Raw genomic sequence first — 15,548 nt, 5'->3', positions numbered from 1 at the left:
CGATCAAGGGCCTACGAAGCAAGATGACGAAGGAGAGCCGCGAGGGAAGCAGTTAGGGCAGAAGAGAAATGAAAGGGGTAAGCGGGGAATATCTTCAGGCGAAAGCCGGGCCGCGGGGTTAATATAGAGGCCTGCTTTCGCTAAGCGTTGCAAAATTTTGCCGCAAAGCTACGAACCAAACGTTCGTCAATACAGGACGAAGCGGATGTCCCACGCAGCGCCGGGCCAAAAAGCCGAACCAAACATACCCTCAATCTTCTCTACTCTCTTAAACTCACAAATAATCCTCTGCCTTCGCACCCACCAAAATCGCTTCTTCTTTTTCACGCACTGCGAGTCATTCCCGTTCGCACACCACACAAACACTCCTCAAATTCCATATAGAAGACTTAAATGCTTTGACACAGTCAGCCTCAAATTCCGTATAGAGTTATGTTGGCAAGCGCCGAGTCGCCCAGTGCAAGTGTTGAATGTGACTTTTCTTTGACACAGTCAGCCTCAACACATTACAAAATCTAGTTGTTTAAGTTTGATCTGGACCTCTCCATCAATTGCTTCTACCTATAGATGTATAGAAATTTTATGTAAGACAAACTCTATTATGCAAAAACAATGTGGAAGTTTAAAAATTGACACAACATCAAACACAAAGATTTACGTGGTTTGGCGTTGAATTGATTTGCCTATGTCCACGGGGAGGGGGATTTTGCTAGCTCCGGATGGGAAGAGAAAAAAACGACTTGGATTTACAACTCAGTACTTTTCAACACCATAACTCTCACATGAGCCTTATATCATTTATATAGAAAAGGATTATACCATATAAGAAAAAGACCCAAAAAAGAAATAAATCAATTATAATATACCAAATAAATAAAAGCAATAAATACAACAAACTCAAGCTAAGTGGATGTATTATTAATACATCAAAACAAGTTTTTCTTAATTTTTAAAAACAAAAAATCATAAAAATATTGTACATATTTTTCCTTAATCTTAATGCATAAATAAAACAGAATTAAAATAAAACAATAACAAAAAAAAAAAAACAAGTGATCCCAAACAACCATATTTAAGGGGATCACCCTGCACAAACATTTTAATCTTTTACAGGTTAAGTTTGACTTCCATGGGCATTATTAAAAATGCTGCTCAATGCTTAGCATCCATCATTCTCAGTTATGAAACTCAAAAATTGAAATTTGAAGTCTCTTTCACTCTTGAAATGATTTGAATATCTTTTGGTTCTTCATCATCAAAAAGTATGTTACATTATTATTTACCAGATATTGTACATCTGTAGTGATGAAATGCCAAAACTCGTCAATGTTTTGAGCCATCCCAATGCAGCTGAACTTTCAGAAGAATGCTTTGTGAATGATATTAGCTATTAATATAGTTCATTTTTAAGTTGTTATTGTGGATATTAGCTTTGTCTAAGCCTTTAATATTGGAAGTAGTTCTGGGGAGATCATTGTTTAGATTCGCATTAAGTCCATATTTTGTTATATTGATTCTAAAGATGCATGTATGATTTTGATTTACGAATTTTATAAATCATATTTTCGATCCTTAAGGCTTTCATTTAAACAAGTTATATGCTCCATTTTAACCAGGTACTTTCTTTTGATGTTCTTTTCTGTTTTACTTTTTCTTTATTCTAAAAAGATGGTTGGGAGAGCCGCTGGGTAAAATCAGACTGGAAAAGGAGTGAAGGAAAGGCTGGATCCTTCAAGCACACTGCTGGAAACTGGGCTGCAGATCCTGATGACAAAGGCAAGTTTAATTTAGCTTTTCATTTATATATTACTTGCTGCTGCATGCCCTATTATATGAAAATCTAACCCTTTCATTGGCTTGAAGAAAAAAAAAAAATCATTTTTTGTCCTTCTAAAATTTAAAAGAGTTTTCTACGGCTGTGTTGCTGCCATAAATTATAGCTAATTTCATGTCCTTATTTTATGATGGAATAGCATCTGCTGATGTGTTTTATTTACAAGTTTTCAGGGATTCAGACATACCCAGATGCAAGGCATTTTGCAATATCTGCAAAAATTCCAGAGTTCAGTAACAAGAATAGAACACTTGTGCTGCAGTACTCTATAAAGTTTGAGCAGGATATTGAATGTGGTGGCGGTTACATCAAGCTCCTTTCTTTTCTGGTTATGTCAACCAGAAGAAATTCAGCGGTGATACACCATACAGGTCTCGCTTTCCCTAAACACTTTTGTTGTTTCTTCTTAATTTTTACCCACTTGTTTAGTTGAGAAGAATTTGAAAAAAGTATTTCTTTTGTTTGTCGGAATAATAATAAATTGAATAATGAATACAATCCTGCTATTATGACTCTCAATTATGTGAACTAAGATGACGCCGCAGTTTATAAGGAGGTTTTCTATAGCTAATGGGTACAACGGTCGTTTGACTATGCAAGTGTTTAACCAGTCATCTTATATGAGTCATTGCCTATATATATATATATATATATATATATATATATATGTAATGATGTGTTTGCATTTTCTTTACGGTTTTACTTTTCCTGTTTTGCTGTCCTGCGGTTCTATTGACAGCAGATTCTGCTACAAATCCCAACGAAATAAGATGCGAGGGAGAACATATTTTGAACTTGCCTTTGTGTTTTTATTCTGCATTCATTCACATCATACACAAGTCACCTGATTTAAATCAGTGTTCCCTTATGCAGTTTAATGTTCGGACCTGATATATGTGGCACCGATACAAAGAAGCTTCACCTGATATATTCCTACCAGGGACAGAATTATCCCATCATGAAGGATGTGGAGTGTGAGACAGATAAATTGACACACTTTTACACTTTTGTCCTTAGACCTGATGCCTCTTATAGCATCCTGGTTGATAGTCGAGAAAGAGAATCTGGAAGCCTTTATTCTGACTGGCACATTCTTCCTCCTCGTAAGATTAAAGTTGCAAATGCTAAGAAGGTATACCACTGCTCTTTTCTCAATTGCCAATCAACAATTTTTTTTTTTTTTTTTGGTTCATTTACATCTAATATGAGCATGTCATTGGTTTCAGCCTGCAGACTGGGATGACAGGGAATACATCAATGATCCTGGTGATGTTAAACCTGAGGTTATGAGCCGTATAAATACTATTTTTTCCTCTGAAACTGATGCATATTCTTCTTTTCTCTAACGATTCATCAATGCATTGCAGGGATATGATTTTATTCCGGCTGAAATTCGTGACCCGAATGCTAAAAAGGTGAGGTGCACAACTATTTGCGTTATTTGATTTGGGGTTGTGTTATCGGCATATTCCCCGTGTTATTTCAATTTCCACTATGTCATCGGAATAACACAGCCCCAAATCAAGTAATTCGGGGGAATATTCCAATAACACTTCATTTTTCACAAATAGCGTGATGGGATATTTCTATAACACAACGGGATATTCCTATAACACAGTGACTATTGTAGTCTGAACGTAGCTCTACGTTCAGATTCCTAACGTAATATTTTTTCCTGTTTACATAAACTAGTTGTAGTAAATGCAATTGTAATAGTGCTTTTGTCATGTGCTGGGAAAAAAAAGCCTGATACGTGGGATGAAGATGAAGATGGAATATGGAAGCCACCGAATATCCCAAATTCAGCATACAAGGGTCCATGGAAGCCAAAGGTTTGTTATCCCTAACTTATTTACTGACAAAAAGAACATCTTACTTGTTATGCGCTTGGTACATCAAATACATTCTAGCAGTTATTAGCTCTAACTGATTCCAAATCATGAAAATTGCAGAGAATCAAAAACCCCAACTATATGGGAAAATGGAAGACTCCATGGATTGACAACCCAGGTAAGTTGTGATTATTGGTGATTTTATTTTCATTTGTTTTAAGTAAGCTTGTTGCAGGTGATGTACCCTGCCAAATTTTACAGATTTTGAAGATGATCCTGATCTCTATGTGCTCAAGCCTGTGAAATATGTTGCTATTGAAGTATGGCAGGTATTAAATATACTTCCAGCATTTGTTGTGCTGAAAGAATGAAATGTTTCATGTGATATTCATAGATGTTATGAACACTTGCAGGTAAAGGCTGGTTCCGTTTTCGACAATGTTCTTGTATGCGATGACCCGGAATATGCGAAGCAAGTTGTGGAAGAGCTTTGGACAAAAAATAAAGAGGCTGAGAAGGAAGCCTTCGAGGAAGCAGAGAAAATCAGAAGAGCTAAAGTATATATATATATATATACTATTTTTATGTTATTCATCACGTACACCTTCTCATGCAAAGGTAAGAGAATTTTAAAATCTGACGGTTAAAATATCTTCTAACATTTCACATTTAAAAAAAAATAAATTGATATTTTCGACGTCTTAAACAATGACAGCATTAATATCATGGATATTGTCTCCGTATAAAATGATGACAATATATGAGGTATTTTTTATAAATATTTTCTATTTATATGATTGAGTTGAATTTTGACTGATTTAGGATTTGATTTGTATATGATTGTTTTAATTTTTTTAATGATTTAAAGATTTTAATAAAAGCTAAATCAGTTAATTTTGATATTGTCTTGACAACATAAGCATACAAAAAAATAAAACAGCTTTTTCATATTAAAATAAGTTAATTTTTGTACGCCCATAATATATCAGCACGAATCTTAAATAATTCTTACAGACCTAAAGACAAGCATTGTCAAAGATGACCCACCAGAAGTCAAAGGTCGCATCAACGTGAACCTATGTAATCCGATGCCTAGTAGCTCGTCAGGGTAAGGATCAGGGAATACCCAACCAAAAAAGGGGACTTGCCAAGCGCTTGATCAAAATGACGCCACAGATCATCTCATTAAGAACCTTAAGGCCTTCCTAGACCACAAACACTCAATGCGGCACCGACGCGAACCGCCATAGCGGCTTTCCTGTTAAAGGGTATAACTAATTGCCAAATTACGATAAAGTTTCCTATGCCCGATAGCCTAGCCTCATCTTGAAAATAAGTATACCATTCAAAGGAGGCAGTGATTAATAGTCAATTCAAGGGAGCAAACTGCTGAAGGCCATAACCAGGCTGGCCAAAGGCCCCAACCTTGCCAACCGAAAACCCTTATTCAGGCCGAATGAAAGACCATTGTCGGGCCGACCGAAGGCTCACATTCAAGCCAACCGAAGGCCCATAATTGGGTCGACAAAAGGTCCATTGCCCGGTCGACCGAAGGCCCTTAGCCTGGCCAACCAAAGGCCCTCACTCTTAGAAGAACGAAGAATGTACCAACCAAGCAAGAGATCTTTTTTATATTTTTATTTATCCATGTATTTATTTATTCATGTATTTATGTATGGTCAAAATACCTTATAGTGTCTTTGATCGAGCAAAGGAAAGCAAGTAACTGTTTACTTCATACCTTCTGAACTTATAAATAGAGGGTCATTTCTATATTTTATAGCTAATGAACAGTTCAATCGAACTTTTCTCATTTCCTCTTCTCTCTTTCTCTCTCACTTTGTTCCTTGGTTGTGCTCTACAGGACAATCTCAAATTCAACATTCTAAAAGGTGTAGTGAGTGTGCTTTATGCAAAAAATAAGAAGAGGAGAACAACATGGAGAAGAAACTCAATCATTAGCCTTTTAAGGAGTCATTTTGGTAATTACAAATATAACCACATGTGATAAGATCAGAGGACTCATTCGATCGATAGGAAGCTTGTTGGTCATTTGTTATGCCTTGAGTCCGCCGATAGTCTATCCAAAAAGGAATGCATTTTGCCGATCGTCTTGAGGGCCGATCAGCACTCTGTGAGAAATTTCCTCCTTTTGCTAGAACCAGACGCCTCCTTCACCAGTATTCAACCCAGACGATCGTCAAAAACCTTGTTTGATGGTTTGTATCTTCCATCCGAGCTATTCATCTTTTGTGAGATTTGTGCTAACATATTTTTCGTACACAATATTGTGAATGACAGAACTCTTCTCCCACACAGCATTAGGCTCTTTTGGAAAATAGCCCAAGCTGTATGTGACACCCAAGTGTTCATTCTTAGGAGGGCACTTCTTTGATTGAAAGGATACAGTGGCAAACAGCAGCGAGCTAATCCTCTCCCCCAATCAATTTTACTAAAATAGTTTTGTTGTTTTTTCATTAGTATTATTATGGAATGCTTAAAATTCAAAATAGAAAATTATAATAAATAACAATTTAGTTGAATTAACTTCTTCAATGAAAATAAATCCACAATTATTTTGTCATACATTTATTATTAATTTGCATCAAATATAAACTTGAACCTTATTTAATATTTTTTCTCCTAGAGAGAACTATGTTGAAGAACATTTATAAAGGATTATTTGGCAAATTACTATAGTTTATATTCAGTGCCAGAAATTAAATGGTACCTAAGAGATGCGCTCGGTCATCTATCGATTTTTACAAAACCCATTGTCATATAATTCACTAAATATTTTATTTCAAAAACATAATTATTTAATAATAACTTATTTTTAGTTATACTTTTAATCTAGTATTAATAATTTTAATAGTTTAAAATCATTTTAAGGAGATGTAAATTCTATGCTGAAACACTTATCACTTTTAATTTCACCACCACTTTGTCTGCTTCTGCCACTGCTTATATCTCTGTATTTTTAATCTTCGTGTAAGGTTCTTATATTTTTGAGATAGGACTTAATTGCATTTTGAAAAAAATAAAATTTTATGTCTTGCAATTTTGTTGCGTAAATTTCTATATATCTTTTTCTTCTAAATGATTTTATTGCTACTAATTGACACGTTCATTAAATTAATTCATGGAAGACACTTTCTTAAGCAAACAAGTGATTTTTTCTGTGTCCAAATAATCTGGAAGCTGCCTATAGCATCAAAATTTTGCGTAGCTCTCTTAACTTTGATTCATTTTAATCATACGTTTCAAATATCCATGAAGAGAATAAAATTCTTCATCACAAAATCATAAATTCTTGCAGAAAATGGGGTTAGTATAACAAATAAAATGCCAACCACTTTAAAGTTTTTGGACAGATAACATGGTTTAAATTTTTAGGCTGGTGCAAAAGAACATAAAACAGATTTAAGATGTGTATATCTAAGCTAACTTTCTTTTAATCTTCTTTTTGGACATATAGCATGCTTTATAATGATATATCTCACCAGATATTCTTTGCAGCACACGCATTTTCGCTCTCTAAGCATCATGTGCCAGAAAGGTCCACATGCAGAAGACATTAGCAGTGTAAAAAGAGAAAAAGATGAGCAGAGTGGGAAGGCCTTGGAAGCTTTCAGGAAAGGTTGGGTAGGTCTTCGGTCACCACAAGCTTTGACCTGCTCCAGTTCTCATATTTGAGTGATTCAGAAGCTAAACAATGGAGATGAGGACTGCGAATAGTTTCTTTTCATAAAGGTATATGAAAGGTTCTGTTGTCTTGACTTTTTCGTGTGTTGTAAATAAGAGACAATCACATGGCCAGCTCGTGCTCCCTTTTTGGCCTCACAAGATTTATGAAGGTTTACAGTAAGGGACTGACTACCAAACTTTACACAGTAGCACTGGCCAAAATTAAAGTTGAGACCACCATTATTGCTCTATCTTTTTTTTTATTACTTTTTTTTGGGGGTAGGATGGGGTTCACCCAACTTTCATTGGTAATTCTGTTTGTGTTCTTTTTTTTTTTTTATTTTTGAAGGAGTCGTCGGCTTGTGGATCGTCGTATACTTCCATTTTCCCGATAAATCTCTTTTTTGGATCATATGAATGATAAGGAGAAGGAAGAAACTGGAAAAATGGTTAAAGAGCAATCCATGAATTGACGAGGTTAAAGAGCAATCCATGAATTGACGAGGTTAAAGAGCAATCCATGAATTGACGAGGTTAAAGAGCAATCCATGAATTGACGAGGTTAAAGAGCAAAGGGCTCAATAGGGGTAGTCACTGGAATGGAAGAGTAATCCAATGAGGTAGAGGTAATCGGATCAATGTACCACAGACCCGTCATCCAAAGCTGTTAGGACCCTAAGTTTACTCGCTCATGAAAGTAGTCGGCCCAATACATCCAGAGATTTCCGGTCAGCAATCCATGAATTGCGTTGTCTATTGGGGACCTTGGTAGCTCTAAGGTCAAAGAAAGGAAACTTGATCTTATGACTATCGGCTAGAGCTCCAACATGTAGGACTTATTCCTGCCAAAATGACAAAGATGCCTCAGGAAAGGAGGAGAATGGGAGGTTCAGCTACAAAGCTAGAAATGCTCCAAACAAAAGGACTTAAGACCCGTCTAGGTTGGGGAGCCTTCTAACACCCTAAGCGCACTAGATATGCTAGGTCAGTCAGGTTAAAGGAGCGCGTGGACTTCTCCTCGGAACATGCAATTGTGAATGTAATTTTCTAAAGTGGTCCTTAAATATTATGAAAGCCCTATTAAATGACTTGGGTTATAGTCATACAATGCAACCCATTTAAAATCTGATTCAAAGGCCATGCAGAAAGTAAAAGTGCAAGCCCTGAATATTTAAATCCTAAAAATTCATTATCTTATATATTTTATTAAGATTTTGTAAAAAAAAATTACGATTTAAGTCCTAATGAGTCTATATTGCATCGTGGTTCCTACACAAACCACATAAATAAATAAGAAAAAATTTCAAGCATTCATTCATGCAATGAGGCAGAAACAAGCCAAATAGAATATATAACAGGTCAAATGTTGCTAGGTTGACAACGTATCCCAGTAAAGAAAAAGGTGGTCGGAATCAGCATGTACATGCCCTGTCCTAATTTTATACTTCAATATGAAATGCAAAATTTAGATACGAGACAAGAGCATCTGCTCCTGGTCCCCGCCATGTGGGTCCCACATCAAAGTGCCTCATAACCCATACTCATATCTAATTTCTACTACAGAACTCTCCTGGACTTTAAAAAGTACAAAGAAAAAGAGAAAAAAGACTCAACTTGCAAAAGAAATAAGCATTGGTGGTGACCTCCGTGCACCGCATAATAGGTCGTGCCTGGTGGGGGTTTTAAACAACACCTGTAAGAGAAGGGTTAGTGGAAATTATCACATGCTCCCTTTTATTGTACCAATGTGAGTGTGTATAAAGGCACGACTCCCTGTAGAAAAAAAAGGTAACACGCTACCATGAATATCAAGCATGCAGTCACACCAAAAGCACAAAACAGAAAAGATGTGTAGTTAAGGAAATCAATCTAGCAAAGAACAATAATCAAGCATCAAAAATACTACCTAGAACATTAGAACTAGCCTAGCACACGATCTAATGAAAAGTGACATGATCATTGCCTAAGTGCTTAGGGTAAAGTCTCTGGCTACCATATGACCTTGACGGGGTTGCCACACTGGCCCTGTCTTAAAGATCTAAGAGATTTAATGGATGTCACAGGAGAAGAGTGACATTTAAAAAAGTTGACTCACATATGACCTAACATATATAGTTTTAAAAGTAGGTAGACAATACTTAAATAATGAAAATATTCATTTTTATACATTTAAAATAGTGGACCTATGATGCAGGTTCATGACACATATGACACACGTTAGAACCCTCAGATCTTTAGCACAATCATCCTCATGTCAATCTCGATGACTTAACTCACATTGCTCATTGGGATCAACCCAACAAGCAATGCTTGTTAAGGCATCACGACTGACACGGGGTCACTCACCTAACGAGCAGGACAAGCCACCAGAGTGAATGTGCAAGCGCATAGCCATGCAAGAAGCCTACATTGTGACCATTTGACTACTTTCTTTGTAACCACAGTGTGTAAGCACGAATAACCACAGTGGTGCCTGAGAGGGCGAAGCACTAATCATGCAAAATGCAAGGATGTAACATGCAACATGTCACTCATGAATGAGATGTACCGATAAGAAGAAGCTACCAAAGTGAGACTTACGCTTGCCCGAGGACTCGAAGCACCATGCGATAAGAAAGCACCAATTGCAATTGAATTTGTGTTGAGTGGAAGGATACCTATAAACATGATTCACACCTTACCCGAGAGGCACTCAACGATCACACATGTAAACATGCAACATATGCAAACAAGTATATGCAGAAAGGATGTGAGTGTGTCAAGGAGGCAGTGACTCGAAAGGATAGGCATGTCACGGAGGCTGGGGACTGACTACTAGGTGTGCCTAGGAGGTAGTGACCCGAAAGGGTTGGCGTGTCATGGAGGCAGGGGCTCAACAACTGGGTGTGCCGAGGAGGCAGTGACCCAAAGGATGAGCGCATCGCGGAGGCAATGGCCCAACAATTGAGGTGTGGCAAGGAGGCATTGACCTGAATATGGGTGTGTCGTGGAGGTAGGTGCCCGATGACAAGGTGTGTTAGGGAGGCAGTGACCCAAAGGATGAACATATCATAGAAGTAGGGGCTTAGCGATTGGGTGTGCCAAGGAGGTAATGACTCGAAGGTTGGGCATGTCGAGAAGGTAGGGGCCCAACAACTGGGTGTATCAAGGAGGCAGTGACCCTAAGGATGAGTGTGTCGAGAAGGAAGTAGCCCGATGACTGAGTGTGTCGAGGAGGTAGTGACCCAAAAGGATGGGCGTTCCGTGGAGGCAGGGGCCCAACAATTAGGTGTGCCGAGAAGGCAGGGACCCAAAAGTGTGGGCATGTCGTAGAGGCATGGGCTCGACGATTGGATGTGCCAAGAATGCAATGATAAGCTATGCACATTTAACTTTTTATTTAATCCAATTACTTCCATAATAAGCAGCTTCAATGAGTATTCCTTGGATATAAAAAAGCCTATAAAACAAAATGTTTATCAAGGGGTTGTTTCTTAAGATCATGCAAAATTTTATATTTAAGGTAATATATATTAGTAGAAATATAATAAGAAGAAGTCCATGAAGTATTCTTTAAAGTAATTTTTATTTTCTTAAGTTTGTTATATAGAGTAAAATGAGGGTACTCTTTTGCTTGTTGAAACCAAATATTTCAGTTAATATTGTGAAATTTCTCACATTTAATTCTACATTTCTTAAATAATAATCTAAAACAGGAGTAAGATTTTACCCTAATGAAGTTAGTATAGTAGAGTGATCTGATGGAAGGAGTTGTAAGACTTTACATAAAAAGTTAGGAGATAAGTCAATCTATTGCAAAGGGATCAATTCAATATATAGCTTATAGGATTTTTTATTTGTTGATTGAGGCCCACATTAATAAGATAATAATTGAATAAGAAATCATTAAAATCTTGAAGCTTACTTGGAATAAGCGACAACTAGCCAATTTTTTTCATTTAGAGAGCTAAAGCAATTAAAGTATCTTAATATGATCCAAGGTTCATGGAAAAATAAAACTAAATCTATGATAAAGTTTCACAAATCTTTTCTCTTTAAGAGGTAGTTGCCAACATACAAAAAGGTGACAAGTAAATTAGTATGAGATCAAAAACAAGTTCATCATGTATAAATTGAGCATTAATATGAATAATAGTGAAAGTTATGAAGGAAAAATTCCAAACATGACTATTTGGAGAAAGGGTAAATTTTTTTTGTGGATGCTTCATTTCAAAATAAAGAGAAGTGATTGATAAAAAAGGGTTCGAAACCAAAAAAAACTATGTAATTTGATTTCAAGAAGATAAATAATAGCCAAATTGAGTCTCTTTATGATATATTTGCAATCAGTGATACACATGTTACTATTAAAATTATGCACATTTCTAGAGACAATCATAGGAAAAAATACATCATTAAAGTGAGATGGTTGGGTTTTTGTGTGCAAAAGGTAATTGTTATGTAGAAGTGAAGAAGAGTTCAACAACAATAGTTGAAAGAAGAGAGGGTTAATATGAGTAGATATTGAGTTATTCTTAATATTCTTAATGAGAAAGTCTTGCAAGATGGTGTTGTTGTGTGCGAGAGAGGGAGAAGGTAGGTTGAGATATGGTGTACTGAGAAAGGCGGGACAACAAGAGGGAGAAAAGGTTAGTGAAGTTTACTCTGAATTCGTGTGAGTTAGTCTACCAACAAAATGAGAATGACTTCTACAATGAGAAAGAGGGAAGAGATAGAGATATAGAGAGAGAGGGTTTTCAGGCAAGATGATAAGTTATAGTTAAATGTGTCAAAAACCTTATAAGAAGAATGATTCTTTTTATCTATAACCTACTATGAAACAGCTTTTCCTTTAATAGATATCAAAATCAAATATGGTAAAACAAATCCTTTAGAAATTGATACATTGACCCTACTAAAATTTAATCAATAGCCTTTTATTGTAAGGGGGTCAACAATAAGTAGGATGTCAATTTGACTATCAATTTTTTAAATATTAGTTAGCCTAATAATATAGAGGCAAAATTAGAAAGCTTAACCTAAATAGAAACTTTCTTAATGTTTTTTTAACATGCTTAAAATCAAGGCTCCATTTTTTGAGAATAAAAGATTTACCATCCACAATCTAGGGGCACTCTTCAAGCACCATGTCAAATTCTTCCACATAGATAAACTTGAATCGGAAAAAAAAAAACAACTAGAGATATAAGAGAAATTGTATGTTTGAGGTTCAACATTTTCTATATAGCTTGGGAGAGATTACCATAAAATGAAACTTCTACAGAGTGTATAATCAACCAGAGCTAAACTCTATTGCTTAAATCCTTCATATTTCTCTTCATTAGTAAAATTGGCTTTATCTTCAGCTCAAGGAATAAAAGATAGGTTGAAAGGAGAGGGATTCCAAAGATGTGAGGGAATGAGACATTTCTAACTTATTGGAGAGGGTTGCCCATAAATAGATGTGGAAGAGGTAGAGCAAATTGAGGGAAAAGTGAAGAAATTCTTAGAAGCTGAGGGATAAAGCCCCGTAGATAAGGGGAAGAAGAAGTATGCAAGCAATGCCAACTAGGGCAACTCAGCAAAGAAAGGGAAAAAAGAGAGTTGTTAAAAATCCTAGCAAAGCATGTGGTTAGTCATTTGATAAGAAAAGTGTGAGATAAAGATTGTCCAAATCTTGTCCTTGAAGAAGCAATTGCATTTTTCATGAAAAAAATGAAAGAGGAAATGACAGGGCTTCTTTGTAATGTGAAGTGATTGAAAAGATAGAAACTGCTCATTGCATGAATAACAATATGTGAATGGACTTTATCAACTAAATCATTAAATAAATTACATTGATAATTTTTTGTTTTAAATCATGAAAAAGTGAGAAGTTTCTTGCCTTCTTATATTTCAAGACAATATAGCGGCTTACACAAATTTTTCTTCCTACATTTTAAAAGTAAAGTTGAAATTAGTAGAAAGAACAAAATCAAACATGAATAAACTTAATTGGATTTTTTTTATGATTCATATGAATGGCATAATCTCTTTCATGAAATAAGATCTTAATCAAAATATTTACATTGTAAAATCTTAACGTATGAAAAGCACACCTGAAAAAATTTGTCATAAAATTTTCGTGATTCAAACTTCTTGTTCAATGCACATATAACCATTTATAAGAATAATGGTAATTCAACAAAAGATAATCATGTATTAGACTGATAGATAGTGTATGATGAGTTGGATAATCACACTATAGTACATAATTTCTAGCCTGATATCACAATTAAGTGTTTGGGGGTGATCGAGCTAATTTCATGTATATATTGCACCAAAAATGACACCAACACTTGGGTGATAGCTTACTTTATGCTCATAAAAATCTTGCATTAATTTTCATTCAACAACCTCACACACTTCTTTTTCATTATTAATGATAATTCAATATACTTTCATAATAACAATCAAAGAAGTAATCTAGAACATCAATTAGTGAAACTATGATATGCATTATTTTGTTTTTGTTCAACTTCATCTTATCAACTCTAAACTATTTAATTAATTCTCAATAACTTTAGATTAGTTCTATACATGCATCCTAAGAATATTTAAGTGTTCTCATTGTCAAAAGATTTCATATTAGTAAACTCTAACTTTCAAATTCAATCATATTATTCTTGGGTTTAATAAGCTTATCCTAATATGCCACACTACACAACATCATGACTACTTGTTCATGTTACTAAATTCATCCCTAATGTTTTTAAAATTTAACGGAAACTTCATACAACAAACATGCCCCTTGGAAAATTTAAATCTAAGGCATCATCAATATAGTATTGGTGTAAAATATTTATTTTAAAAAATTAGAGATAATGGTTGCACGTTTTCAAGTGGACATTACATCAAGCAAGGAATTGCCTCTTCTAATGGATAATATCTACATTTTAAGGATTTGGTTTCCTTGCTTTGATTCATTTTATATTATTTTAATATATTTGAAGTTGTGTGATAATTGAAAATTTTATAATGTGAATTATATGGCCTAATTAGTCACCTATATTGTAAGGTCAAATCATTTTGCCATAAATCTACCCTTTCAAATTTTTTTTTTGAGTATTACAATCTTGAAAGGGTGTCAATCGCTATGAAATATGCATAACTGAATTCTATTATTGTATAAATAATCATTACTAGAGTATACTTATTTGGAGATTGTATTATCACACAAATGTGCATTTATGCTGTTAATTTATGAACATGAAGTGGCATATTTTAATTGGTGAAGATAATTTTTTTACAATTGCATAGCATCCAGTTTATCATATTTAAACATAAAATTTCAAATAAACCAAAAAACGTCAACTCATTTGTTATTCAACATCCATGCCACCAAACTTATCGAGTATAAAATAAGTTGAAGGTTTAAGTATGTTCTTAAAAGGCATTTCCACTACATTTCATACCCTTTGGTTTAGATATACATATTGCCCTAAGAGAGACAAATATTTAAATCCAAGCCCTATCCATTCAAATGCAAGTTATATTGGCCAAAATCCAACAATTTTCACTTAGATTCTAGTCAAATCACTTAATCATCTGCAACTTGTTAATATTTCAAACCAGAATTTTGAAACAAACTCACATCATGACCTTATAAATTACAAGATGTTAAGAGCATCTAATCTATAAAAATAAAGTTAGTAATATTGAAATCAATGATCTTAATAAAAATCATTAAGTTAAAACACCAATATCAGATTAGATTCATCATCTCAATACATTCATTAACTGATTTACCCAACTGGATAATTTTTTTATTGGCATAGTTTTATGATTATTAAAGGCCAGCTGCTTTTGTTGAAATAAAACTTGTAAGACACACCAAGATACATTAAAATAATGCACGCAAAGAAGAAAATATTAGGTAAGACTCACTTAATCTGACTTAACATGAAAGAAATGTTGAGCACAAAATATTGTCCAAAGCATAATTATAAAGAAATCTATAGTGAGCTTATGACCTTGAGTAAAAGGGTGTTAGATTTGATTGATTATTTTAACATGTATGAGAACCCAATGTTTATGATCAACTGCACTTATAATGATTGAACAATAGCCAGTAAGTTTATTTTCAACCTAAAATGATATTAGTAATAAGGATGAGATTTATGGCCCCGAAACACAAGAGTATATGCATTAATAATAAAAATAAAATATAAATAAAA

At 34.7% G+C, this 15,548-nt stretch overlaps 1 protein-coding gene across 1 annotated transcript in view; it reads left to right on the top strand.

Annotated features, from left to right (window-relative positions):
- The window catches only part of LOC110020386 (calreticulin-3-like), a 14,445-nt gene extending 7,083 nt beyond the window's left edge, over window positions 1–7,362 (top strand). Inside the window, 11 exon segments of the mRNA XM_020718472.1 lie at window positions 1,669–1,776; window positions 2,008–2,156; window positions 2,159–2,205; window positions 2,708–2,966; window positions 3,061–3,117; window positions 3,202–3,249; window positions 3,580–3,666; window positions 3,787–3,844; window positions 3,928–3,995; window positions 4,080–4,223; window positions 7,186–7,362. Coding sequence (XP_020574131.1) covers window positions 1,669–1,776; window positions 2,008–2,156; window positions 2,159–2,205; window positions 2,708–2,966; window positions 3,061–3,117; window positions 3,202–3,249; window positions 3,580–3,666; window positions 3,787–3,844; window positions 3,928–3,995; window positions 4,080–4,223; window positions 7,186–7,362 — 1,202 coding nt within the window.
- The last annotated feature ends 8,186 nt before the right edge of the window (window positions 7,363–15,548 follow it).

Source organism: Phalaenopsis equestris, unplaced genomic scaffold, assembly GCF_001263595.1.
Source record: "Phalaenopsis equestris unplaced genomic scaffold, ASM126359v1 Scaffold000095, whole genome shotgun sequence".
NCBI lineage: Eukaryota > Viridiplantae > Streptophyta > Magnoliopsida > Asparagales > Orchidaceae > Phalaenopsis > Phalaenopsis equestris.
Note: the sequence above shows the minus strand (reverse complement) of the source record. Positions and strands in the feature narration are given on the sequence as shown.